General features: G+C 43.9%; 2 protein-coding genes across 5 annotated transcripts in view; both read left to right on the top strand.

Annotated features, from left to right (window-relative positions):
* Dguok (deoxyguanosine kinase) overlaps positions 1-2,269 on the top strand; it is a 33,981-nt gene extending 31,712 nt beyond the window's left edge. The window contains exons 5-7 of one of the 2 annotated variants that reach the window (XM_005385533.2): positions 824-939; positions 1,472-1,571; positions 2,030-2,269. In XM_005385533.2, coding sequence (XP_005385590.1) covers positions 824-939; positions 1,472-1,571; positions 2,030-2,056 — 243 coding nt within the window. In that variant the 3' untranslated portion in view covers positions 2,057-2,269. The remainder of the gene's footprint in view (positions 1-823; positions 940-1,471; positions 1,572-2,029) is intronic. The other variant, XM_005385534.2, reaches the window with a different exon arrangement.
* A 17,773-nt stretch (positions 2,270-20,042) lies between these two features.
* Tet3 (tet methylcytosine dioxygenase 3) overlaps positions 20,043-26,787 on the top strand; it is a 110,007-nt gene continuing 103,262 nt past the window's right edge. Inside the window, exons 1-2 of one of the 3 annotated variants that reach the window (XM_013514634.1) lie at positions 20,043-20,239; positions 23,173-26,034. The gene's annotated coding sequence lies outside the window, so the exon portion shown is untranslated. Of the gene's footprint in view, positions 20,240-21,556; positions 26,035-26,441; positions 26,462-26,787 lie in introns of those variants that run through there. The other 2 variants (XM_013514633.1, XM_013514636.1) reach the window with 2 other exon arrangements.

The following is a 26,787-nucleotide window of genomic DNA, read 5'->3' as shown; positions in this document are numbered from 1 at the left end:
GGGAACCGAACTCACGACCTTGCGCTTGCCAGGCAGGCGCTTTTTGCCGCTGAGCTAAATCCCCAGCCCCTGTGGTTATGTCTTGAGCAGTAGGAAATCTGTGAAGTACCTTAAGCAGGGGAGGTAATGCCATTATATTGTGGCACTGTGGAAAGCAGGCTGAAGGGACAAACTGGAAGGAGACAACAGCTTTTGCTAGGCTTTCTTGCCTTACCTCAGCGAAAATTCATTGGATCTGTGGGGTGGGTTGAGGTCAGGATTGGAAACTCACCAAGGTCGCACCACTAGTACACAATAAAGACCGATTGATTACTGGGCTTTCCTGTCCTCTTTCCATATGCTTCACCTCCTGGACACAGCATCAGAAGGCCCTTGCCATAGTCCAGATGTGAGGTGGTGAGCACCTGATTAGGGCGGAGATGAGAGAAGAAGCAAGGAGAGAACCCGCCAGAGAGATCTGTGACTGCTGTGTTGGGGAGAGAAGAAAGAAGACTGCTTCCATTGTGCTGGCTTGCTGACTGGGTGGGGGTGTCTGCCACTGACCAGCTAGGGATACTCCAGAAGAGCAGGTTCAGGGTGAAGTAGAGAGAATGATGTAGATGCTCTGACTGAATACGAGAGCAAGGCAGCAGAAGCAAGGTTATGGCTTGTAGTAACAGAGATAGACGTACAGATACATGGAGGTAACTAGCCCCAACCCCCAGACTGCATTGTGTGAGGCAAACGTGATAACCACTACATGACGGGAACCGCTTCCCCGAGACTGCATTGTGACAGCCAGAACAGCACGTGAACTCAGGGACGTCTGGAAATTATCTTCTAGGTTTGTTTGAAGAGATTGAACCAGAGAGCCAGGAAGGAAGAGAAGGGAATTGAGCTGGCCTATCTTGAGCAGCTTCATGGTCAGCATGAATCCTGGCTTGTTCACAAGACAACGAAGTAAGTGGAAAAAAGAGCAGCATCAGACAGAGACCTGCTTCCCAGTTGTTCAGAAGGGGAAGTTCAACATGCTGCCCTGGAAGGAAATGGTTGGTCGGAAATGTCCAACATTTTCCAATGCAGGAATTTTATACTAAATCTTAGATTCTATTTCCCTAGCCTTTCTTGTGACATTTCCTTAGATCGAACATCATGATTGATGATTGTGATAGTTGGCTCAGAATGAAGGGTAAAAAACTTTCGGAAACATCAGCTTTACAAAGTTGACATTCCTAGTTTCTTCCTGTCCTCTCTTCAGGTTTGAGAAATGGTTGGATCTCTGACCTTCAATATCAGACTCACCTGAGGAAATATCTCAACCTTCCTCTTTGAAGCCAACTTCATTGAATTATTGTTTTAAATTCTGCTTATGTAATTTATTGAGAAACCACATGACTTGAGATTTGTTGTCTGAATTACTAAAATTTGGTGAATATGTGAAGTGTGGCTCAAATTTTTTTTCCCTTTACCCAAATGTTTATAATGCTTACAGGCTCCACTTTGAGGCTCTGCTGAACATCCCAGTGCTGGTGTTGGATGTCAGTGATGACTTTGCTGAAGAAGTAACCAAACAGGAAGAACTCATCAGAAAAGTAGGAGGAACCTTAGCTCCTGCTTTCTAGTTTTGCTCTGTTGTGCCTTTCTCTCTCTGGTCCTTGCTTCCACATTCAATATATTAGGTCTTACGCTTTGCATCTCAAATTGCATTTCACACTCCAAAGCCTATGAGATCTTTCTTAAGTTACAAATATAATCCCTATTCTCTAAAGTATGTTGAATTAATAATTGTTGAATAATTGACTTGTAACATGTGGTTGCCAGCTGACTTCCTCCTCTAAGGCATTCTAAAATTAGGGAAATGAAACTTCTGGATTCTTTCCCCAGCTCTGCCACTTGTGCTGTATGACTCTAGGCAGTTCACATTTCTTCTCCAGCCCATTTTCCCTTCCTAACAAAAGCTCTTGGGACTAGATATATATACATCATGGGTGAACCACTGAGTAATCTGCTCAAAATGTGAAGTTTAATTTGGATTTTCTCTTTCCTGCAGGTAAACACCTTTGTGAAGAACCTGTAACCAGTACTAGGATGTTCTAGTGCCGATCAGGGCTCTTTGCTTTCTGCAACTCGAAATGTTGAGTATTCCACCCACCTTCCCATCCCCTTCATTTCCTTAAAGTACTCTGACGCTCAGGGGTGTAGTTCCTGCTCTCTTCAGACTTTGCTGTTCTCTTTTTTATATTATGTATGTCAAGGACTTTGAAAATAAAGCTGTCTTAAATTTTCCTCATTTTTCTAATCTAGTTATTGATTTATTTCAGGGTATAGCTATGGGTGCCTGCTCTGAACTCCCCACTAGACTAGGAATTTTCACCTGAGAAAAGTCTTAGCCTTTCTTCCTCTGGAGTCCTTTACCAACCCAACATCCCATGTATTCACTTGTTCCCTCTGACCTGCCAGGGCAGGAATTGCTCCCAGAGCTCTGAGCCAAGCCCTTCCATGCATGAAGAGGGAGCTGCAGCAGCTCAGGAGTGGGCAGGCATGCAAGTGTGAGCCCCTAGAACTGGGAAAGGGAGCCAGCCTCCAGGAAGTGGTACAGGGGATAGAGGTGAAGAATTTGGTCCTTTGCTCTGATGCTGGAGAGCTCGGTCAGAAGAAAGAAAGGGAGAGAACATCGAGAGCCTAAAAGTTCAGCATCTAACATTTAGGGTTGGCCATTCTGGCACTCTGACTTACTTCACCCAGTGAATTGCAGGTGACCTTTATGGAGTGAACATTTCTGCAAGGAAGGAAATAATTTTTGTGCTGCTTGTCAAGCTTCAAGGAGAATTTATTGTTAAGGAGGAAAAGGGTCCATAGAATTGAAGTGCGCCATTGCAGGAGGCCCATGGGCCCATGATTCACAAGGAGCGGACTTCCTGCGCTGAGCCCCCGACAGCTCCATAGGCACATGGGAAATGAAGGTGGGACTTAGTGTGCACTAAAAGACAGAAGAAATGTGTTTCTCTCCTTTATGCTTTGGGAAAATAGTGTGAGACTGCTTTCTAAAAAATAGGTGAAGTTTGGGAAAAGTTTAGCAGTTTTTTCCCCACTTTAAAAATTTTTTTATGACTTTATTGATATATAATTCATACACCACACTAATTCATTTCAAGTATACAATCCTATGGGTTTTAATATAATCATAGTATTACCATAGAACACTTATATCACTCCAAAAAGAAAGCCCATACCCTGTCCTCCCCCTCTTCCCAGCCCTACAAAACCACAAATCTCATTTCTCTCTCTACAGATTTACCTAATCTTGACATTTCATATAAATGGAATTAGGGATGGGGATTTAGCTCAGTGGCACAGCACCTGCCTGGCAAGTGCAAGGTCGTGAGTTCGATTCCCGGTACTGGAAAAAAAAAAAGCAGAGTCATATAAATGGAATTGTATACTATGTAGTCTTCTATGACTGACTGACTTAGCATAATATCTTCAAGGTTCATCTAGGTTACAATATGTATCAGTATTTTATTCACTTTTATAACATATCTTATGGGCAGTCCATATTTCTTTATCCATTGATTAGGATCTACTATTTTTATTACAGCCATTCTAATGGATGTGGGATGGTATCTCATTGGGAGGTTTTGATGCACATTCTTTTGATGGTGAATGACGTTGAACATGTTTATGTACTTATTGATCATTTGTGTACCTTATTTGAGAAAGTACCTGTTCAACCCCTTTGCTCTTTTTCAGTGAGGGTATTTGGCTTTTAATTGTCGAGTTATGAGAGTTCTTCAGATATTCTGATATATTCCTTATCAGATATACATAGGATTTATGGGTATTTCTCCCTTGTGAGTTACCTCTTTTCCCTTCTCCCTCTCTATTCCTTTCCCCCTCCTTTCTCCTCCTCCTCCTTCCCCCTCCTTCTCCTGACAAAAGGCTGGCCTTTTCCTCTGTTAGAACTTGTCATCTTGTGGACAGGATGATAGACACCAAACAAGAAGTTGCAGGTGTCACCATTTTAAAAGAACTACAGGGAGACAGAAGGTATACAACAGGAGGAGGCAGTATAACCTGGAACACTTCCCCGCACACACATCAGGAAAATGACAGCTATTCTGAATTCTGAAGAATAAATGGGGGAAATATTCAGGCATAGCCCCCATAGGAAAATGAAGCATTAGGCCCAGGTTGTGAAAGCAGGTGGTGGTGATAAATTTATAATTTTAGAATATACTCCTCTCACATTTTCATTCTGAAAGCCTGAATATCTATAAAGTCAGCATTTCTTTCCATCTATAAATAGTACCTTTTTTTTAAAGACAGGGTCTTCCTTTGTAGTGCACAGTGGCCTTGAAGTCACTCTGTAGCTCAGGCTGGACTCAAACTCACAGCAATCCTCTTGCCTCAGCCTCGCGAGTGCTGGGATTATAGGTGTGCACCATCCTGCCTAGTTTAACAGAGCAAACAGCACTCTCACCTCTGTGAAATAATTCATCATGTTGCAAAGCGGTTGCTGAGAGCAATAATTTTGAACCTTAAGCATGGAAGAGAGGGAAAGATTTCAGTGATACCTTTAAATGTGGGGGTTAGGGCCTCAGGGTGAAACGTTTGGGCCCCTGGGATATTGAAAAGGGATCCTTGGTGACTGGAAGTTACTCGAGAAGTGACAGGATCTGCAAAGTATTTTGCGTAAAATGGTCTCCATTCTGTCAGGCCAGCCCCTGGGGTTATCCTCACTCTTGGCTTGGGCAGTCCCCAGAGCAAGTAACGTGGGTTAACACATAAAATTAGCTGCATGTCTTTCTGGTTTACAGTGTGGTAAAACCTGCTGTTCTAGAACCTGAATATTACCTTCATGGGTTTATAACGTGGATCAAGGTTGTGAAAGTTCTAAGTGAGGGAGAAGGTGTAGTTTCAGGTGAAAGAGGCTGTTAAATGCAAATGCTAGACTCACTGGGGAAAATGAAACAAAAATGACGTGCACTTTAAAGTGTAGATTCTGTTTAACCTCCTTCAGCCTTTAATTGGTAATCAGTTTAAGTTCTCTGGCCCACTTTCTCCCTAGACCCTTTGCCACTCGGTGCCTCCCTTTCTGTCTCCTGGGCTGACACCTTTTTCTCCTTTCCTTTCGTGCTGCTATCCCCCGCCCCCAGCATCCTTGGCTCATTTCTGTCTTTAGGACCAGTACCTCTGGGTGATTGTGTCACCTTTCTGTCTCTGTCACAAAATACCTAAGAGAAATGATTTAAAAGAAGAAAAGGGGGCCGGGGATATAGCTCAGCGGCACAGGCGCCTGCCTGGCAAGCACAAGGTCCTGAGTTCAATTCCTGGTACCAATAAAAGAAGAAGAAAAGGTTTACTTTGGCTCTAGTTTCAGTCCATGGTTACTTAGTTCCATTGTTTCTAGTCCTGCAAGGAGGTAGAACATCAGGGCAGATGGTGAAGGAAGATAATAAATGGCAGCCAGGAAGCAAGAAAAAGGTGATAGGCAGGACGTAGCCTTGGAGGCCATTCTTCCAAGGACCTACTTCCTCAAGCTCAGCCCCACCTCCTAGTCACAGCCCTTATGATCCTATCGCCTTCCAAAGGCCCCACCTCTGAACATTCCCTGATGCATTTGGAACCAAGCTTTGAACTAACACATGGGCGTCTGGGGGGACATTTTAGATCCAAACTGTAACAGTGATATTATATTCATTTTCTGTTGTGATATCAGATCACCACAAACAGAGTGGCGTAAAGCAGTACAAATTTACTATCTTTCAGCTCTGTAGTTCGGAACTCTGACATGGATCTCACTGTGCCAAAATGAAGTTATCTACAGAGCTGAGGAGAGTCCATTTCTTTGCCTTGCCTGTCCTCTAGAGGCTGTGTTCCTTTGGCTTATGACCCACTGGTCTTCAAAGCCAGTAATGGTGCGTATCCCTCAACAGCTGGAAGAGTTTCTCTGCTTTTAGGGACCACATGAAAACATCGGGTCCTCCTGAGTAATCCCCCCTGTCTAATCCCATCTCGAGAAGTGAGATGCATGCCAGATGCATTCCAGATTCTTTAGCCTTAACTGTATCTATGAAGCCCATTTTGTTATGTAAGGCAATGGTATTTGAAGGTTCCTAGGATTGGGATATAGACATCTTAAGTGGGGAAGGGTGCTATCATTGGTGCCTTCCACAAATCTCAGCTACTGTCTTGCTCTTACTGTTAGCATGGAGTGAAGCCTTTTTAAAAACTTAATGTTGTGAAAGGCATAAATCCTATGCAGCAACTGAGGAGTTCATGTATGCCCAAAACCCCCATTCTAGCCCAGACCCAGGTTCATTTCCTTAGAAACTACAAAGTTAAGACAAAGGTTGAATATTCAGCCAGGTGTGATGGCACACACCTGTAATCCCAGCACTTGGGCGGCTAAAGCAGGAGGATCACTGTGAGTTTGAGGTCAGTCTGGGCTACATCATGAGTTCAAAGCCAGCTTGAACTACATAGTAAGGCCCTGTCTCAAAAAACCAAACAAAAAAAATGGAATACTGTGTCCAGAAGCTCCTTCTCCAAGGCTCTGAACTGCATTGAAAGTCAAGACACTTCTCCGTGTCAAAGTGACATGGGTCCTCTTGTAATGTTTCATTTTAACTGATAAAATTTCAAACAGTCACGTTTGATAGTCTCTCATGTTAGAGGACAAGGTCTCCCGGTAAGTGAGAAAACTAGTCACACAAAGAATGGGTGATTGAGACACTTTACAGCTACTATGTACCTGGGGAAAATTCCATTTCATGGTAACTTCACAGCTGGTTCTACCTGTGTCTGTCCCCACAGCCTAATGAATGACAGGGCAGCTTTTACCTTTCTTCGTATGAGCTAATTCTTAGTTTTTCACCCACTTCAGTTATCTACTCATAACCACTCTTGATTCATCTAGAGCCTACCTCCCACACTGATTATTTTGAAGTAAGTCCCAAAGTAGAGGATAACCTTTAAAGCTAGAGACTTGCAGAACTCTATATATATTGCTTGGATCCCTTAATGCTAATGTACAAAACAGTTCTCATCCCCACGCATATGCCCCCCACCACCCCCACCTCACGCCAGCCAACAAAACCCATTTCCCTGCTTTTCAGTCTATCCAGTTGGCCACGTCAGCAGCTTGAAGCCCTCTTTGCGCCTTCTTTGCTCCTCCTGCTTATACCTATTCTCACCAAATTCTGCCTGCTTACCTCTGAAATCCCTCGAATACTCTCTGTACCCTAAATGCTTTCTGTAATTAAAGGTGTATTAGACATAATGGACTCCCCAACATTCATATAGTTTGCTTTTCTTTCTGCCTGCCTGCCTGCCTGCCTGCCTTCCTTCCTTCTTTCCTTCCTTCCTTCCTTCCTTCCTTCCTTCCTTCCTTCCTTCCTTCCTTCCTTCCTTTCTTTCTTTGAGACAGAGTCTCTCTATGCATGCCAGACTGGCTTCAAACTTTTGGCACCTTCCTGCTTCAGCCTCTCAAGTGCTGGGATTACAAGCATGTGCCAGCATGCCCAGCTGCTTCTCCTTTTTAATAGCAGTTATATGGTTCCCTTTGCAGTAATGACCATGCCTAGGAGTGGCTGGAATGCTCTTTACCACCTGCCTGCACATCACTGTCAGTATGATCAGTAAGTATCTTTTCCCTAAGCCACCTCAACTGAGCAGTGTACAGAAGAATTGGGGTTGCTATGCAGAAGAACTGCTTCAAGTCAGGACTCCTGCATGGAGGGAGTAGAGCTGCCATGTTTTTAGAACCACATCTTCCATCACTGTCACAAGACTACCCACGATTCCAGAATACATCATGTACTTCCCACTTGATGAAATGTTTCTCTGTCCCCCACTCCCCTCCTGCACAATTTTATCCTGGGAGAACTCATTCTGCCAGTACCAAGCCTACTGTTCCTCTCTGGGAAACTCCTTCCTCACTCTACAGGAAATAGTCTGAGCTCTTGGGGACCCTGGTTATTGGGCATCTGTGAGATGTATCCTACCTCAGTAGAGTTGTTTGGAGATATCTCTTCAATGTCCTTGGCTTTGACCACCTTGATACAGACCATGTCTTGTTCATTTAGCACAATGCCATTTTTTTTTTAATGTTTAGTGAATCCCTAATATAGATTTGCTAAGTAAAAGAGTGATGTGAATGGAGAAACAGTTGCCCTCCTAAGGTCATTGGGTTGTGAGCTCCATGTTCTGATCATTAATTTATGAAGTACTTTGTGCTAAGTACTATGAGGATGTGCAAGAAAATTAAGGAACCCAGACCCAACCCTCAGGTTGAAGAGAGAGCAGATGACTGTTGGATTCCTGCTCTCCTGTATCCTGCTGAACACTTCTAAGTATTAATTTCCTCAACAGTCCTGGAAAGGAGAGTTAAGATCCTAGTGTTTACCAGTGAGGAAGCAGAAGCTCAGAGAGATTCGGTGATTCACATGAAGCCCCACCATAGGTGATGGAGCTGGGACTCAAACCCAGGACCATGATGACCCCGAAGCCGGTCTGCACAATACCAATCTGCCATGGAAGGGAGAGAAGACTAGGTTATTGAGAAAAAAAGGCAAGCATACCTTTCTTCGGCTGCTGTCTGGATTTGCCAGCCTGATCAGGAATACCTTCAGATTTACTAGCTAGATGGAAACCACCAGACACATGCTGACTATGTCTTTGAGCGCTGGGACCCCACACAGGCACAGAGACTGTCCAGTGGCCCATATTCTGTCTCTCAGCACCTGCATCTCTTTGGGTCCCTTAGGCACTGGACATGAACATACTTGAAAGTTTGATGAATGTTCTGGAATGCCTTTACAAGTACCTTCCAACTCACATCCCAGCCCACCCTCTACATTATTATCAGATGATTCTCCCAAAGCACCTTTAATCATGTTATTCTTCTTTACAAGGTCAGTGTCCAAATGAAAGTAGCATCCTGGATTGGATCCTGGAACAGAAAAAGGACATTCGTGGAAAAACTAATGAAATCCAAATTAGGTCAGGAATTTAGTTAATAGTAACATACCAGTGTGGGGTTAGTTTTGACAAGTGTACCATGCAATGTAAGATATTAGTTTCAGGGCAAACTGAGGTACATGGAAACTGCTATCTTTGCAACTTTGTGTGTTTGTGTGTGTGTGTGTGTGTGTGTGTGTATGTGGTACTGGAGATTGAACTCGGCCTTGTGCATGCGAGGCAAGCACTCTACCACTGAGCTACATCCCCAGCCCAGCAACTTTTCTATAAATGCAAAATTTCCTTAAAATAAAAATTAATTTTAAAAATGTTGGTGTGTTTTACAAAATGACGACCAGGCTCCTCATCACATGGGCTTTTGGGGCCTCCAGCCCTGTCTTCCCTCCCTATGCAAAAAGCCTCCACGTGGTTTTATACTTCCGTCCTTTGAACAGAGTCTGTGATCTCCTGGTCCTTCATGTGCCTGTCTGTGTACTCCACTGGATTGATTAGCCACCAAAGAGTTACCCATGGTCCTTCACTGCAACAGAACCAAGTTACTATGACCCTAATGAAGCTTACGTTTCAGGGCTTGTCATTTGCAAGCCCCAAGAGAGTCAACCATGGCAGTCATGAGAATTTGATCGCCCTGTAACTACTGCTGCTGTCACAGGAAGGTTTGTCATGACTAAGACTCTGGCAGGTACATCTGACTTGCCGAGCCTTAGCCACATGCCCTTGATTTACCAAGTAGCTTACTGTAAAGGATTCCAGGAAGGGCAGTATCTATCTGACTCTTATCTTCACTGTGGGAAGTGGGCTGCACCTCCAACTAAAATGAGCCAGTCCCCAAACACAGGAAGGGGATTCATTCACTGCTTTGCCATAAAGAATGGCAAGAACTGCAGGTAGGTTTGTAGAGCCAAAGCATCCCCTAGGAACCATGAGGTTCAGGTGAGGCGCTCCAGCAGTTTTGGACTGTGTGCCTGTATTTGGTTCACTAGATCAGGGTCATGGGCACTTCTTCCCCTTGAAAATGAAAAGGGCCATGTGCACACATTTAGAGCAGTTATGCAACAACATGGGACAGTTTAACTGTGACACTGGGGCTCTTCCCAAGAAGTATTGGTAGCTGTGGGAAACCCATCTCTGCGCCAGTGGTGACCCCATCATCCCCCTGGCCTCCACATCTAGGAGCCTCTCACTCATCCCTGACTTCCAAGTAATCATCCCCTAAACATTCAACAGAACTGTCTGCTCTCCTGCCTCGTTTCCTGAACCAGGCTCTCACTGAGTCTCTGTCCCTTCTGTGACTCTTCCAAAGCCCAGCTCTATGGAGCAGCCACACAGTTCTTTAACACATTGACCTATTGGGGCCACCAGGTGCCTGCAGAACATGCCTTGGGCCTCCAGCCGCTTTGAGTAGGCATTTACCTTTCCCACCCCACTGTTGTAATTTACATCAAACCATCATCTTTGCCCTGCACTGCTTGCTCACGTTGCCTCTGCTCATGTCACCCTCTGGAATGCCCTTCATCCTCTTAGCCTGCCTTCATCAGCAGTTGCCATCTGCAGGAAGCCTCCCCAACTCCCACCTGGCTGGGTCAGGTGCCCTAGCTGGTGCTCCAGTGGAATGCAGCCATCCTACTGTTGCACTGACTGCATAACACTGAAGGCATCTCTTTCCCTGTCTTTTATTAGAGCACAGAACACATCTGGTCCTGTTTGTACCTCCTGGTACCTGGCACATGGGAATGAGTAATCCAGTAAGCACTGGAGGAATAGAAAAAAGAAAAAGGAGAAAAGCGAAGAAGGCTGAGCCTGAGAAGGGCTGCTTGTTCGAAGCAATGCAATGTTCCCTGCAGCCTTACCCCTTTATACTGCCAGCAACATGCTGTAGACTTGCTGAGTCCCAAGTGAGAGTCCCTTGGGCCTCTGTGTAGCCTCTCTGCCCCTGGACTAGATTATGTGATTGTGAGATCCTTAGAATGGTAGAAATTGAAGAGGCGCTTTGATTCTTCTCTCAGACATACATCCCTTCCAGATAATCTGGACCATGAAATACCTCATAAGGAGGGAATTGCAGAAGATACAAGCCTCTGGCCTGGACTCCCTAGAACCACAACAACCTGGGACTAGCCGCCTCAGACTTCTTTTGCGTGAGAAAGCTATAAACTTCTATATCACCATTTTGTGAGATATTGTCATTATGCACAGCTGAGAAAATTTAGCTGGTGACTCTGAGCTTCTAGCAACATTCTCTTGCCTAATTTGGGGCTCCACTTGCAGTGCATGTGGGTGCCAGATGGCTTATCACTTGGGACCCCCAGCAAATGTTACCCCATACTGGGGAACCTCTGCATGTAATAAGTGTTCCTGTGCCACCAGGACTGACGTGGGAGCAGGGTTGAGAGAAGCTGTATTGCCTTGGGCAAGTCACAGAGCCTCTATAGATCTTAGGTTCCGTGGTATGAAATGAAGACAGTTTTCAGGGTCTTTACTGTCTTGTGCTCAAAATATATTCTTTATAAATGAAGAAGCATGGAATACATGGAGGACTTGGGCATCAAGCAAACCTGAGTCCAAATCTTGGCTGGGCTACTGGCCAGCAGTGCAAGTTGGACAAGTTCCTTAACCTCTTTGAGCTTCTGTTTGCTTAAAGCTGAAAATTAAACTAAATTTGGAACAAATTTTTAGGGCTGAAGCAAGGATTAGAAATACTGTACACAGAGGCTGGGGATATAGCTCAGTGATAGTGCATGTTTATATACTTAAGCCCCTGAATTTAATCTCCAGTACCCGCCCCCATACTGTAGACAATACTGCAGACAAATTTCTGGGCACAAAGTAGTCATTCAGTAAACAGAGCTGGTAGGTGTCGGTAAGTAGAGTGACCAAGGAGTTAGCCCTAAACAGATTTTCACTGAGCTGAGCCTTGCAAGATGACATATGTCTTGGAAGGTGGTGGGAAAGACATTCCAGGCAGGTAAGCAGCATGGGCAATGAGGATTCACATAAGGTAAATAACAAGGACACTGGTCCTGAATGGGGAGACGGCATGTGCCTCCAGTGATACATGGCAGACCGGAACAAGTGCTGCCTCCAGCTAAGGGAGCATTGTGTGTTACATGGCATTCAAACTGGTGTCAAGTGACAGCAAGATTTTTAGAGCAAGAGTTGGAATGTAGGTGGTTAGGTGTAGACACCATTAAAGGCAGGAAGCTAGGAAAAGGGCCTGGGTGACTGGGGACAGGGAAGCTGTGAGTGTAGAAAGGGCTGTTATGGATGAGAAATGTTCAGACGTTTTAAATAGAGCATGGGCAAAAGGAAGCCTGGCTGGGCAAGCCTCTGTGGCTGTTCCCTTCCCTGCTTCTTTAAGCAACCCTGAGCAGGCTGTCTTTGAGGCTAAAGCAGAATGCCTGAAACCAGAAGGTGCCTGTGAGGTTGCTTGGGTGACCAGGCAAAGGGGTGGGTGCAGGACTTCTGCTCAGAAGTTGGATGGAAGGCTGGGCAAGTAGGCAGGCATTCACTGCAGCTTCCTTCCTGCCTGGTGGTTGGCTGCGGGCCCTGAACTTGACCTCAGATGACCTGTGTGTTGGAAACCATTCCATGGCCAGGAGTAGTCAGGCTTCATCTTCAGCTTTTTTTGTCCTTTGAAGCAGGGACTATCTTAGCCCAAACTGGCTGCTGCTGCTCTAAGTCTCCCCCTTCCTTGGCAGGACCTTACTCTAGTGCTTGCCAGCAGGGTGTCTACTATGAACAACTTGCTCTCTTTGCTTCTTAGCTTAGAATGGATGACTTTAAGGGTACTAGATCATTGTACAGATCAGGAAATGAAGACTAAGAGAGAAGGTTGATGTATTCCCCCCAAGGTCACACAGCTCGTTAACAGAACCAGAACAACCGAACGGTCCAACTCTCAGACCAGTGCTCCCTGTCCCGGCTGAGAGCCGCTTAACTCCAATGTATTAAGCTGTGGACATTTTTCATCTTGGCTGATTTGCAAGTCTGAATTAACATGAGTGTACTGAAATCTTTGTGGGAGAAGCGAGTTATGTTTCAGATGTTGTCCTTAGTAATAAATAGTACTAGTTTGGATGTTCTGCAGATTGCACTGACATGAAAAATAATCCCCCAAATGCCTGAATTTGGCCAGTGTCACTGATTAGTGGTTGCTTTAGGAGACTCAGTCCAACAGCAGCTTTCATAAGGAAGAAGAAACCACATTTTCTCCTTGATCAATGTGTAAAGTATAGACAGCATATTTATGAAAGAGAGTGATTGATTTCTAGCATATCAGCTAAGTATATTAGTCTTACACATGCTGCTGTTGCTCAGAACTCTTTTTAGGATTACTTCAAGAGCCTGTTTGTGGGTTCCAATAGAGCCAGGCTTTGTTCACCAATCACAAACACCACGTTGAATATCTGTGGGCTGGGCCAGGAACACAATAGGTGGCAGGACAAACACGCATGTGTACCTTACAAATGACCTCTTTACCTCAAAAAAATAAAATGTCTTACCTAGAGGTTTGAAAACCATCTTAATCATCAGGTTGTGTTCTAAAAGAAATTTCTGAGGGGCTGGGGATTTAGCTCAGCGGCACAGCGCAAGGTCATGAGTTCGATGCCCGGTGGGGTGGCGGGGGGGTGGGGGAATTTTTGACTACTTTCTAAAATTAAGCTTCTCGTTGAAGGATGGAGAGTAAATCCACTGATTAAAAATATGCAGAAAAAAATGTAGCTTAGACAAAGGCAATCTTTTTTTTTTTTTTTTTTTGGTTTTTCTCCGGTACCAGGAACTGAACTCACGACCTTGCACTTGCCAGGCAGGTGCTTTGCTGCTGAGCTAAATCCCCAGCCCCGACAAAGGCAATCTCAAACGAGAATTCCCAAGACATTGTAAACAATGAAAAGACAACTGCTGAAGGAGACAATTTAGATAAGAATATTTATTCAGAAGCAGACATTGTTGAGTGTTTGTTAAAAATGCAAAGGCCCAAGATTTTAGCTCCCAGAGGCCAGCCACCTCTCAAAGAAGTAACCGAAGGGTCTGAACCAATGCGAACCTATTGGCTCTTGTCCACTACCCTGATCCCTCTCGCTAGGACGGCCTCAGGCATCCATGTTTCACAGCACCTGCCCACAGAAGCTCCAAATCAAACTATAAGATTAACGCAGCTTATTTGCATGAGTTCCCACATTGCCAAGGATATTCCATTGATCAGAGATAACTGTTATCATCTGAGTTTCCAGCATCTAACAAGAACACATTTTTTTTAATTTTAAAAAATAAAAGAAGGAAAACATATTAACAGACAGACATCCATTTACTAAATAGCATAAGAATATGCCTTTTATTTCACCTAGTGCTTCCTTGTTTATCCTCTCCTTGGAGCTGCAACTCTGGCAATAGACATTAAATATTCCCATTTTACAGACAGACAAACTAAGGTGAAGTGACTCACCTAAAGCACTCAGCTAAATGAGGACTGCCCACAGAACTGGAAACCAGACCTTGCAGTTGCTCCTCCAGGGATCTTCCCCTCTCCCTAGACCACTATGGCCCAAACATCTATCCCTACTTTTGGGCACTCTTGCGAGAGCAGTGGTTCCCAGCTTCACTGCGCATTACAACTTGTCCTCCAAACCTAGGACATAATTGGAAGCTGCCAAGACCACCATGGGGCAGGGTGCTCCAGTCGTCTCAGCTTTGGTGGGGGGCCTGAGCATCAGAATTCATCAAGTTCCCCAGGTGATTCCTCCGTGCAAAGTCTCCATCATCCTGTTAAGACTGTAACCAGGATCTTGCTTCCCTTTCATTCAAGGATTTATGTAAAGGTACTGATGTTTCATATGTCTTTTTCAAAAATATTTCTATATCTCAATTGTAGGAATACTAATAGCTATTTATTTTAGAAATTTTTTCAAAAGGTATGGAAAAAAGAACTCATCTGGAAACCCACTACTTATATTTCAATGTATTCTTTTCCAGTCTTTCTGAATATTTCATTTCACAATTCTAATAATGCTATGGTGATTTTTTCCCCTTGACTTCATGCATTTACTATTTTCCAATGTTACTAAATGTTTTCTAAAATATTTGAATGTTAAAACATATGAAATGTTCTTCTGTGTGTGTGTGTGTGTGTGTGTATTATTGGGGATCCAACCCAGGCACACTCTACCACTGAGGTACACCTCCAGCCCTTTTTACAGTTTATTTTGCAACAAGGTCCAGTTATGTGGCCCAGACTTACTTTGAACTGGTGATCTTCATTATTCAGCCTCCCAAGGAGTGGGATTACTTGTGTGTACCTCCACATCTAGTCCTTTTTATTTATTTTGAGAGGGTCTAAGTTGTCCTGGCTGTCCTTAAACATAGAATCTTCCTGTTTCATCCTCCTGAAATGAAATGTTCTTAATATAGTATGGTCTACAATAAATAACAATTATCACTGGACTGCAGATTTTTCCTAGGTTTTCTTTTCTCATTTGTATATTCTTATTTTTGTATAATGAACCAGTATTTGTTTAACTTTTGTTTAAAAAAATTTTTTTGCAGTGTTTAAAAAAATTTTTTTGATTGACTCCATAGCCTCATGCATGTTAGGTAAGTGCTCTACCTTTGAGCTACCTTCCCCAGCCCTACTTTTTCACATTAATAAAATTATTATAATCGGCACATTGTGTTCCAATGTACTCATATTCCATACATTATTCTTTTTAATGTTGAACATTTAGGTTTCTACTTCTTTTTTGCTTTATAAATAAATCTTCCATGAGAATCCTTGTACCTAGATTTTTGTGTACCACCTTTCTGGGAATGTGATTAATAAGAAAGTGTAAAATATTTTAAGGCTCTTGTTAAACATTGCTAATTTGCTTCCCAGAAAAATACACAAGTTTATAGTCCCATCAGTGGCATATATGGGGAAAGAAAAATGTTAGTTTTTGAAAAACTCTGTATTTCTTTTGTGATCTGTCAATTTTTTGTGGCCCTTGGAGCATAACACTAATTTTGTCATCAAGGCACATAAACATGGGTCCATGCATCTTGGTGACAAAATTAGACTTATGTTTATTCCTTAGAATATTTCTATTGATTAATTATTACTTTTAATTTTATGAGTTTTATTATATTAAACAATGAATCTTTAACAGGAAAAAGTCATAAAAATTTAGTATTGAGTTTTTAATATTTATTGAATGCTTACAAAAAAGCATCAAAATTTTCAACATCGATTGGTTTTTGGTATACAAAGTTGAGAAAGGAACATCAGAAATAAATTCCCATATGAACTATAATGAAAATACCAGTAACACTCTACAAAAAAAAAATCTACATCAATTATCACACCTGAGGTAGTTTTCACACCTGACAACAGCAGATTCCGTATACGCACACATCGCTTACACTGACAGCACATGTCTTTTGCTTTCTTGGCCTTTTTGTAGGACAAACTTGACATCCCTGTGGTCTTGCTGTTTTGTCAGGAGGTTCTTATTATATTATATAGTGTTTAGTTAACAGGAACATAAAATACCATAAAATAAAGTATTAAATTCTTAATATATATTTTGCACTTAGAATAGACATCAGCATTTTCACATCAGCTGTGTACTTCCTTACAAAGCCTAAAAGATAACATCAGAAATAAATTCCTATGTGAACTACAATGAAAATACCAACAGAACTCTACTATAAAAATAGGCTTGCTTCAACTGTCACACCCAAAGCAGTCTTTTCACATGACAACTGCATGTTCCATACACATCTCACACTGACAGCATGTGTGCTTAGCTTTCCTTTCCTATGTGTCACCTCTCTTCCTGCTTTGTCAGGAACTTCCTACTATATTGTACAACATGCACTTAGCAGGGAAATAAGATGTCAAAAAATACAATATCAAATATGTAATGAGTGCTTAGAATAGACGTCAACATTTTCACATCAACTGTTTACTTGCTTACAAAACCTAAAAGATAACATCAAAAATAAAAACCTATGTGAACTACAATGTTATAACAGACAAAAGTCTACCACAGAAATAAGGTCTGCTTCAACTGTCTCACCCAAGGCAATCTTCACACATGACAACTGTATTTCCATACACAAGTATCGCTTACCCTGATAGTATGTATGTTGTGTTTTCTTCTACTTTCTTGTAGGGCACAGTTGACATCTTTTTTGTTTTCCTATTGTCATAGTAGGTCTTTGAGATGCTGTTCCTGCCTATTCACCTGTCAGCTCAGTGTGTTCCACAATTTTGTTGCAAAGTACCCTGGGCAGAAACATTTTATTCTTCCTCTACTCTAAGTGATCTCTTATGAACTCCAGTTGCAATCCTCTAAGGAAATTTCTCAGTGAATTTTGCACTTATTATTTTCTTTGTAAACGACCAAACTATTTATGCCACACATGTTTAGGATCAAGTAAAACACAACCCTTGGCCAATGTTCTGTGTTTCAAGTGACATCATAGTTGCTACACGACTCATCAACAGCATCTACTCCATGTTTGGTTTTATTGTTGAAAGTTTCCATCTCAGGCTCCTGTTTTGTTGAGGTTTTCCTATCAATATTTCCATCATGGTGAAATGTTGACATCAGCAGTAACAGTTTGCTTTTCTTTGCCATATAGGAGGCCAATGTTGTATCTTTCTGAAATCCAAAGATTGTACTATACAGTTCTCTGTTTCAAAACTGCAACATTTCATTTGGAATTTCTGCTTTGTTCCTATGTACAATTCCTGCCCTGGTCAACTTGTGCTCTGTTAGCAAATGTCACATCAATTGGAAACCAGTAAGCCAATTGTCAAATGTCACATTCTCATTAGTTTGGGAGATGGGAGCAAAAGTCTGTTCACAACATCATTCCATTTATTACTTTACAAATAAGGACCTGGTGGCTGAGTTCCAGGATAAGTGTCTAAATTGAAAGCATAATAAGTCTTCATATCTATAAGGGCATAAATGTTTATGCCATATTTTGACCCATAGCTTTCCTATAAGTCTTTTACATTCCTGTGATCACCATGAGAAATCTGTGCTAAACACAGCAGACCTATGAATGCTTTCAGTTCAGCTAGTGAAGTGTCAAAATAAATACATTTTAAAAATATGGCTATTGGTACATACAGAATGTTTTATTTGCATTTCAGCCTTTGAGTATTTCACAGCATCTTGTAGCGTTTTGTCTATTACAATTTCCAACACTGAATGGCAGTGCTGGCATTCTGTCCAGTATCTTTCCCCACTACTAAGATCTTCCCTATATTTTCAGACCTAGTTCTAACATTGGATCATTCTAGTTGGTTATGTGGCCATTTTGCAACATTTTGACTAGTCAAATATGTAATCACTTTGCTGTTTTCTTCCTCATCTGAATCAAGGAGGTCTACATTCCCTGTGCCTGTATCAGTCAGTTCTTGCTCCATTTCACTGTCACAGGAACTTTGGCTCACATGGCTAATGTCAGAGTCATCATCAACATCATCACCACCATACACTCACACCACTCTTCTGTACAGAAAGCATTTATTTTGCCATAATGGATCTTCTTCATCATCCATGCATGAGTAATCTGATGACTCACTTTTGACCTCCAAAACTTACAAATCTGGTTTTTCTTGTGGCATTGTACTGAATTAGGCTACTTCTACCAGAAAAATCAAAAGAAAATTTTTTTAAAAAATCAAATCCTGAAGTGGTGTGGGTCTATTGGACCCTCTGTGATGCTTGGGTAAATACATGTATAACCAGTTAGAGCATAAAGGTGGGTCCAAATCTCACTTTAACACTTTTGCACACATACACACTTTTTACTGTTCATCATACCAAGTGGATAAACACATAGATTGCTTCCTGTATCTCTCAGGGAAAGGTATGGAGACACACAGCCAGCTACTATAATGCTAAAGTACAAATTTACAGTAGAGTACAAGGGATGGGGCCACTGGACCCAGCCTTATGCCTCAAGGGTAATTAACGAAGTTGGATGTTTTATATCTTTATTGGTTGTTGGTATTTCTTTTTTGGCAAATGTTTAACTTTTGGGCCTGTTTTGTTTTGTTTTGTGACAGGGCCTTGTTATGTAGTTCAGGTTGACCTTGAACTCACGGCACTGCTGCCTCAGCCTCCCAAGCACTAGGGTCACAGCTGCACACCACCATGCCCAGCTGCTAGACCTTTTTTATTTTTATTTTTTCTTCGTTAGGGTGTTCATTTTCTTTCTTATATGTTAAGTGTAAAAATGTTTTCTATTAATTTGGTTTGTAAATATTTTATCTTTTAATTTGTTTTGTCAACATAAAGGATTTAATTTTATGCTTAGAAATATTCTTAGATGCAGTAAATAGCTGGTTCATTTTCTTCCACAGGTTCCTATGAATAAATGCCTGTTTACATAGAAGCAATTTATCTAGTTAAGCACAATTATATTGCTTAAGACTAAGAAACAGTTCATCTCCTACAGGAGCCTCTCTTGGAGTTATCAAAATTATATCACTTTTTTATTGTGTGTGTGTGGGTCCAAGCCATGGATGTTCTACCACTGAGGTACATCCCCATCCCTTTTTTTACTTTTTATTTTGAGATGAGGTCTCACTAAGTTGCCCACTGAACTTGTGATTCTCCTGCCTCAGCCTCCTGTGGAGCCGGGATTACAGGCATGCACCACCATTATAGGCAAAACTACATTACTGTTATACATTCCTTGAACTACCTCACCCATTGTAGGACAGAGTAGACAATGTGTTGATAGTTTCTACCTTTGTAGGGCAAAACATATTTCAAAGTGAACAATATAGCATAATGTCTCATAAAAGACGGTCCCACCCCTAAACTAACATTGCCCACCCCCATTTCATCCTAAATTCAAAAACAGAGTGGCTCTTGGGGGCTAGTGCAGGGCTTTCCAGCCCCAAGGGGAGACATGCACTCAGCTCAAACGTTCCCTAGCCCAATGCCTTGGAGACAGGCTCTAATCCTGAAGTAGGCTGACCCTGGCATGTAATATTTGGCATATATGTATATCAAATTATTCATGATTTATCTGACATTCAAATTTAACTGCAAGTCTTTTATTTTCACTTACCAAATCTGGCAACTCTAATCCTGAGGTTTTCTCTTAGTGCTGATGTTGGTGTCCATGTCTCAGAAGTGCCCACAGGGAGTGCCCGTGTCTTTTGGCATCTCGCATAAAGGCACTTTCCTACTTCCTTCCAAAGAGGACTCTGCTACCAAGAGGTGGTCTCTTCCTTGTACCTCAGAAACATGAAAACCGTCACTGCATCCAGGTATGGTGGCACACGCCTGCAATCTCAGGCCTCTGGGAGGCTGAGGCAGGAGGGTCAAAAGTTCAAGCCTAGTCTGGACAATTTTGTGACTTAGGGAAACTTTGTATCAAAATTTAAAAATATAAATAAAAAGAGCTGGAGATATAACTCAGTGTGAAGCCCCTGGCTTCAAACCTCAGTAACAAACAACCCAAAAGCCAAACCAAACAAAAATCATTGTCTTACCTATTGGTGCTCATAAACTAAGCTTTTTACCCGTGCGTCCTGGGCTTCTTGCACTTTCTCCCTCCTTTTCCCAGGACCCAGGAGTCTCCTCATGAACCTGTGGTCAGGGCGAGCCCTGCTGAGTGTCAGCCAGTGTCTGGCTCAGGTGCCTTTGGCCCACTGTCTGTATCTAAGTGACCCATTTGTTATCCGCTACCCCCAACCTCTTTCTGCCTTTGTCTTTTCTGTCTTGCAGATATTTTTAAAAATTAACTAATAACTAGGCTATTTTCCAGAGCCTCAGGTTAAAATTCAAATTTCACTGTGGTCTGAGATGGCTGAGTGACAGGTGGGTGTGGATCGTAGTGTCACCATTAAAACAGTTCTATGGAATGATAACTGCCTAGATTAGCAGATACAGTACAATGGTAGGTCAGGTGTAGTGGCACATGCCTGTAATCCCAGCTACTTGGGAAGCTGAGGCAGGATAATTGTGCATGTGAGCCCAGCCTAGGTAATTTAGGAAGACTGTTTTAAAATTTAAAAAGAGCTAGGAATGTAGCTCATTGGTAGAGCACTTGTCTAATGTGTGCAAGGTCCTTGGTTCAATTACTAGTGCTGCAAGGGAAAAAAAAGGGGGGGGCTGAAATGTAAGTCAGTGGTGGAGCACTTAGCATGCACAAGGCACTGGGTTCAACCCCCAAGAGGTCAAAGAAAAGAATACAATGTATTTCCCCAGGAACAACTAGAATGACCCTGTATGAGGTCTGACTACAATGTATCTTCCCAACAACAACAGCAGAATGGCACCCTCTAAGGTGTGAGCTATCTTTGGTGCAGGCCTTTCTAGGAATTCCCTTCCTAGCTCAGCCACAGATATCCATGTCCTGCCCTCCTCCAAACCACCCCTCACCCAGCTCCCCAACCCTCTCACCCACCCCCATCCTCCCAGTGCTGGGGACCTAACCCAGGGCCTCACACATACTAAGCAAGCACTTTTCCACTGAGCTACCTTCCCAACCCTGCCTGGATCCTTTTAGCTCTATGCTAACTAGCAAACCACCCCCTGCTTCTGAAGCAAAGCTTCTTCACATTAGGTGGCCTAAGATTCACCTGGAGGTCTTGTTGAAGGGCAGCTTCTGTTCAGTAGCCCGAGATCCTGCTGAGGTCCTGCACTTGTACAAGCTCTGTGTGGTGCTGGGCTGCAAGTCCATGGCCCACACTCTTGAGCAACAGAAGTCTGAAACTGTAATTCTTGACTGGATACACCATGATGCAGGAGCCAGGTCAAGTTGCTTGGAAGGTTCTGGATGGTTCTTCCATGCCCAGGAGCTCAGAATCAAAGGCCAGTCAGTGTCCTGTCTATGAGAAAGGACACCACAGAGTAAGGGGAGGTGAGGAAGGCAGGTGAGTGTGAGGAAAGCAGACAGCCCAAGAGAGGGCATAGGGCAGGCAGGCTAGAGGGAGGAACCAGTGTTGGGCAAGTATGAAGGGAGAGAGGTGATGGTGAATGCCGACTCCCACTGGGGAGGCTGACTGGTCCTGTTCAGGGCTAGGTTTCATGTTGGGCTCCTGGACACCATTATATCCATTTCTGTGTATAATAAATACATAATGACCTTGCAGATTATTGTATATACTTTAACTCTGGTTGTCATGGGTTACATAAAGTTAAAATATTGCAAGACCATTTGTGAAGTTGGAAGAGGAATCAAGGGATTGCATGGGAAGAGCAGTTTGAGACAGTTTGAGCACCTACTGTATGCTGAGATCTGAGGTAGGACTTGGCCTTAGGGTGGAGCTGTCATTAGTCCCATCTTTACAAATAGGAAGGAGGCCCGCGGAGGGGGAACTTAACCTCACCCATGGTCACAAACTAGTACACACAGGAGCTGAAATTGCAACTCAGGCAACTAGAGGAAGCATGTCAGTGTACAGAAAAGGAAGAGATGACACAGGAGTGGATGGGAAGAACAGGACCTCTGGAAGGGACTCTGAGGACTGGTGTCCTTGAAATGTGAACATCCTGCAAGTGAGGCTTGAAAGGCTATGGACGGGGGAGCCTTAACTATAAAAGGGGTTCATGTGTTCAAGTCTCCGATGAGCAAGCTGGCTCCTGCTGAGCAGATGGGACAGGAGTAATGTGTAAACCATACAGGAAAGATCAAGATGTGGTTCCTGTCTATCCCCTAGTGGATGGGACAAGCCAGATACTCCTATGGTGTGATTGGTAGGCCCCTCGACCAGTCTCAAGAGATCATCAAAAGCTTCCTGAAGTAGCACCTGAGTTTTACCAGGAACAGATGAGTAGGAGTTAACAGCAGGAGGGCAGGAAACGCCTGTGCCAATGCTATGCTGTTTTAGAAGTTTTAGCAGACAAGTCCCTTCCCTACTGCACATGTACCAAGTCCTTCCTCTGCTGGGCTTCTTTCTCTGTCTACAGGTGATTACTCCTGAGCTTGTCTGTAGCCATTCACTGCTTCTGTCGTGCTTCCCTTAGCTTAGATTTCTTTTGCCATAGTCTAAATCTCAAAGCCTGCTCTAGTGCAAGGAATGACAATCTGTTAGAGTGGGAATCTCTATGATGTGTCCCCAGGAGGGAGAGGATCCTGGAAACGGGCATAACTAGCTGTACTTACACATACTTCAACTGTGCACATCAACCAACATATGTTCCCTGTATATTAGTTATTAATGCTGTTAACCGATACTTTTGCCTCTCTTTCCAGGCACATGGCAAGATTGAACTTACTGTAATTCCCTGCCCGCTGTGACTTGTTTTGGCCATTGATAGAAGAGCAGAAGTGATGAATGTCACTACCAGGTAAAAGCATTGAGGAAGTGTTCAATTTGCCTGACACACGTCCACTCACAGCAGCCTGGGTCTCTGTCTGACTGCAGGAAAGAGCTCCTCTTGACCCACAGTGGACATGATTGTGATTGAGAAACACATGTTTGTTAAGTTAAATCATTCAGATTTGGAGATTTTTTTTCCTCTTGTAGCACAATATAACTGACCCTGACACATTTTGTCAAGCAAAGTTTGGCAGCACCAAGGTCTTTACCTCTGTTGAGTATTTAGCACCCTGAGTGCTTTAACTTATTTCCTACCATGATGGATACCCTGACACTCTCCTTGCAAGTAATATAGCCTATTTGAATCAGCCTAAATTCAAAAGATAGTCACAAAACTAGTTATAAGACACAGGCATTTACTGAGCTATTTAAAGACAGTCTAGATATCTTACACATGTCCCATGTGTCCACACATGTCCAAAAGCAAGCCACTAATGAATCTCCCTTTCCCTGAGACAAGATGTTCTGCCCTGTTATCAGGCCTAGTGAAATTGGTAGGCCAACTTCATGGTCCTGGATTGTAGGCATGATTCTGCCATTCAGGAGTGAATGGTGCTGGACAAATTACACCTTTGAGCTTCATTTCCTTTATCTGTAAAATGGTGATGATAGTAAAAATTATGTCATAGAAAAGTAGCACTTGCATACTTGCTGTATGAGCCACTCTGCAGAGAGAACAACAACAACGTGTGGAGGTGCTTTGAAATGGGAAAGCTCCATGCAAATATTAGCTGATTACATTTTTAACAAATACATAACCAAAGAAGTAATCCATCCAAAATCAAATAAACCTCCCAATGTTGTCAAATCTTAAAATCAAGCCCAGGTTTATATTTACATTTCTGAGGGGGAAAAAAGTGTACCACATCCAGAGCTCCTTCTTCACATAGGACACATTACTTATTAGCTGAAGACCATGAGTGGGGACAAGTACCTTAGAGGTTAAGTCCTATTCATTCATTTTCAGGTTCAGCAAACACCTAGCAGCACTGGTGTCACTCCATCACTTTCTAAAGAAACACACATACAATGGTGCCCTCTAACCTCTCTCAGCCCAGTACTGAGTCGCTTTCAGTTCATCAGTGGAGCTGGAAGAGGTATTGCTCAACCCCACCTCTACCCTTATCACTATCTGGGGAAATGTCCCCTGCTACCTCTGTGGTCTTTGTAGTTCTGTGAGCTTCTTTCCTCAGACAGGACAGTTCCCTTTCCAGCCCTTGGGGCAGTTAGTGACCTTGCCTACAAGAGGCTTTGCCCCCAGCCACTGGGGATGGGCCTGCCAAACCAGGAAGGCAGAGATCCCCCCCACCCCATATTCTAAGTGCCTCAGGGACATACGCAAACAATTACAACCTGTTAGCTGCTCGTTAACTTTTCTGTTGAGAAAGGAGCTAACTTCAAGACATGTAGGACTTGTGGGCATTTGGCAAGTGGAAGGGGTAACGGTGAGGTGGGATGGGAAGGGATTGATATCTTTCCTCCTGTCCCAGTAAACAACACTAACACCTACCTAGTTACCTAAGCCACAGGGTTTTAAGAGTCCCTCATAGGTGAAGAGTAATTTGGCACAGTAAACTGCTGGTACCATTTACTAATACAGGACAAAAGATGCTGGGCTCAAATTCTGAGTCTACAACTTGCTGGTTGTAACATGAGCAAGTTACTTAATTTTTTTAAATCTGTGAAATGGGTTTGATGGTAGCACCTGCCTCACAACACTGTTCACTGACTGTCATTTATTGAGTCCAGTGTTAAGTACCTGGATTCTTTGAGGTGTTGAGTACCTAATTCAAGGTCATACAGCTAGCAAGTGGCAGAGCCAGGTCTGGAACCCAGATCTGGTTCCTGAGCTGTCTTCTTCACCACATCGTCACACTGTCTTTCCAGCGACTGTATAGCAAATAGAATCATGCTTATAGTATAACGTTAAGTGAAAAGAGGCCAGCAAAGTGCAATAATCAGTGTGCGGACAACTATGGGGAGACGCGAAACTAATCCACAAATAGAAAAAGCTAACAGGAAATGTAGCAAATCGTTAAATAAAATTGTATTTGGGTGGTTTTTTCCTAATCACCTCTACTTTCTACATTTTAAAAATACACATTTTATTAAAATAGTTACTACGATATTTATGTAGTTGAAAATAATTGAGTCAACAGCTTCTCACGTTTGAAAATTACACTGTAGTGTTATTTCTTCTCCGCTGTAATCTTACTTTCCTGAACGGAAACTCTTCAGTCCTCTCAGAGGCCGGGGTAGGAAGCAGGTACTGCAGCCATGTTCCCCACCCACCTGACAGCTGACAACCTGGCCGCTTGAGCAGGCTGTCAAAATCAGGCCTGCGACAGGGAAGTTCCAGGCAGAATCCGGGCTACCTCCACCGCCTAGGGCTTTCTGGACAGCGCTACTTGAGATCGGTTACTCCCACCCCCCACCCCCCCTTCCTAAAGAGCCACCCGACTGCTCTTTTGCCAGTTCTGGCTGAATTGTCGGCTTCTGCCGGCGAGGACGCCTGCCAGGTACCTGGCTCGGCGAGCACCGCCCAAACTGGTCAGGCTAGTCTGCCCTGTGGCTGTTTCTGCCAAGACTTGCCCGTGAGTGTGTTAGAGACCCACCCTTCTCCACAGCAACCCAGGTAGGTGGAAAGGCAGCTCTGGGCACTAGCCTGGCAGTCAGGCCAGATGGGTGGAGCTGAATTAATCTAACCTGGAATTTCAACTTGGCCGGCACAACAGGTGAGGGAGAAAAGCAGCAGAGAGGACGGGTAGTTTGGCCACTTAGAAATATTCTTGCGCCCCGTCCCTTACCCCCTGCCTGGAACATACCCCAGGGTGACTTTTCAAAGTGTGTGCACCAGGTTTTAGGGCTCAGTCGTGCCGTGGACCCTCAGAGACTGTCCGAGCCCCTTCTGAACGCTGTCCTCCGCGGTTGCCCTCCGCGACGCGCCCGTCCCCCTTCCTCTGGGAGGCAGGGCGGGGGTATCGGATTAGTCTTTGTTTTCGACGCGAAAGAGCCGAGCGCCGCGCGGGGGAGGCTCGCAATGGCAGGGCCTTGGGGTCCGCCCGGGCAGGGCGCCCGGCTGTGACTCCCGCGAGGGGGCCCCGCAGTCGGCCCGAAGCCTCTGCCTTCGGGCACCCCATTCTTACCGGCCAGGCTGACTCGGTACGCAAACGCGCGATGTCCCCCATTGTCCTGCCCGGAATGAGTGAGCGGCAGACGGGGAAAAGGGGTCAGTCGGGCTCTGAGGTCAGGGTTCCTAGGGGCGCCGGGGCTGTCCCGGGCCACTTGGGCCCTCAAGAGAGTGGCAGGAAGTGGGGACACCAAGGCCGCCTCGGCCGAGGGCCTAGCTTGGAAGGTCCACGAGCCCCACCCGCTAGCTGGCCCCGGCGGCAGCCCCGCCAGAGGGCAGGGCCGGCCAGCCCGAGGGGGGCGGCGGAGTCCGGCAGGGCCGGCCGGGGCAACGAGGTCCTGCAGGTGCAGAGACGCGC

Source organism: Chinchilla lanigera, unplaced genomic scaffold (genome assembly GCF_000276665.1).
Source record: "Chinchilla lanigera isolate Chin_1 unplaced genomic scaffold, ChiLan1.0 scaffold00023, whole genome shotgun sequence".
In the NCBI taxonomy this organism is placed as follows: Eukaryota; Metazoa; Chordata; class Mammalia; order Rodentia; family Chinchillidae; genus Chinchilla; species Chinchilla lanigera.
The sequence above is the reverse complement of the archived record's forward strand: the minus strand, read 5'-3'. Positions and strand labels throughout refer to the sequence as shown.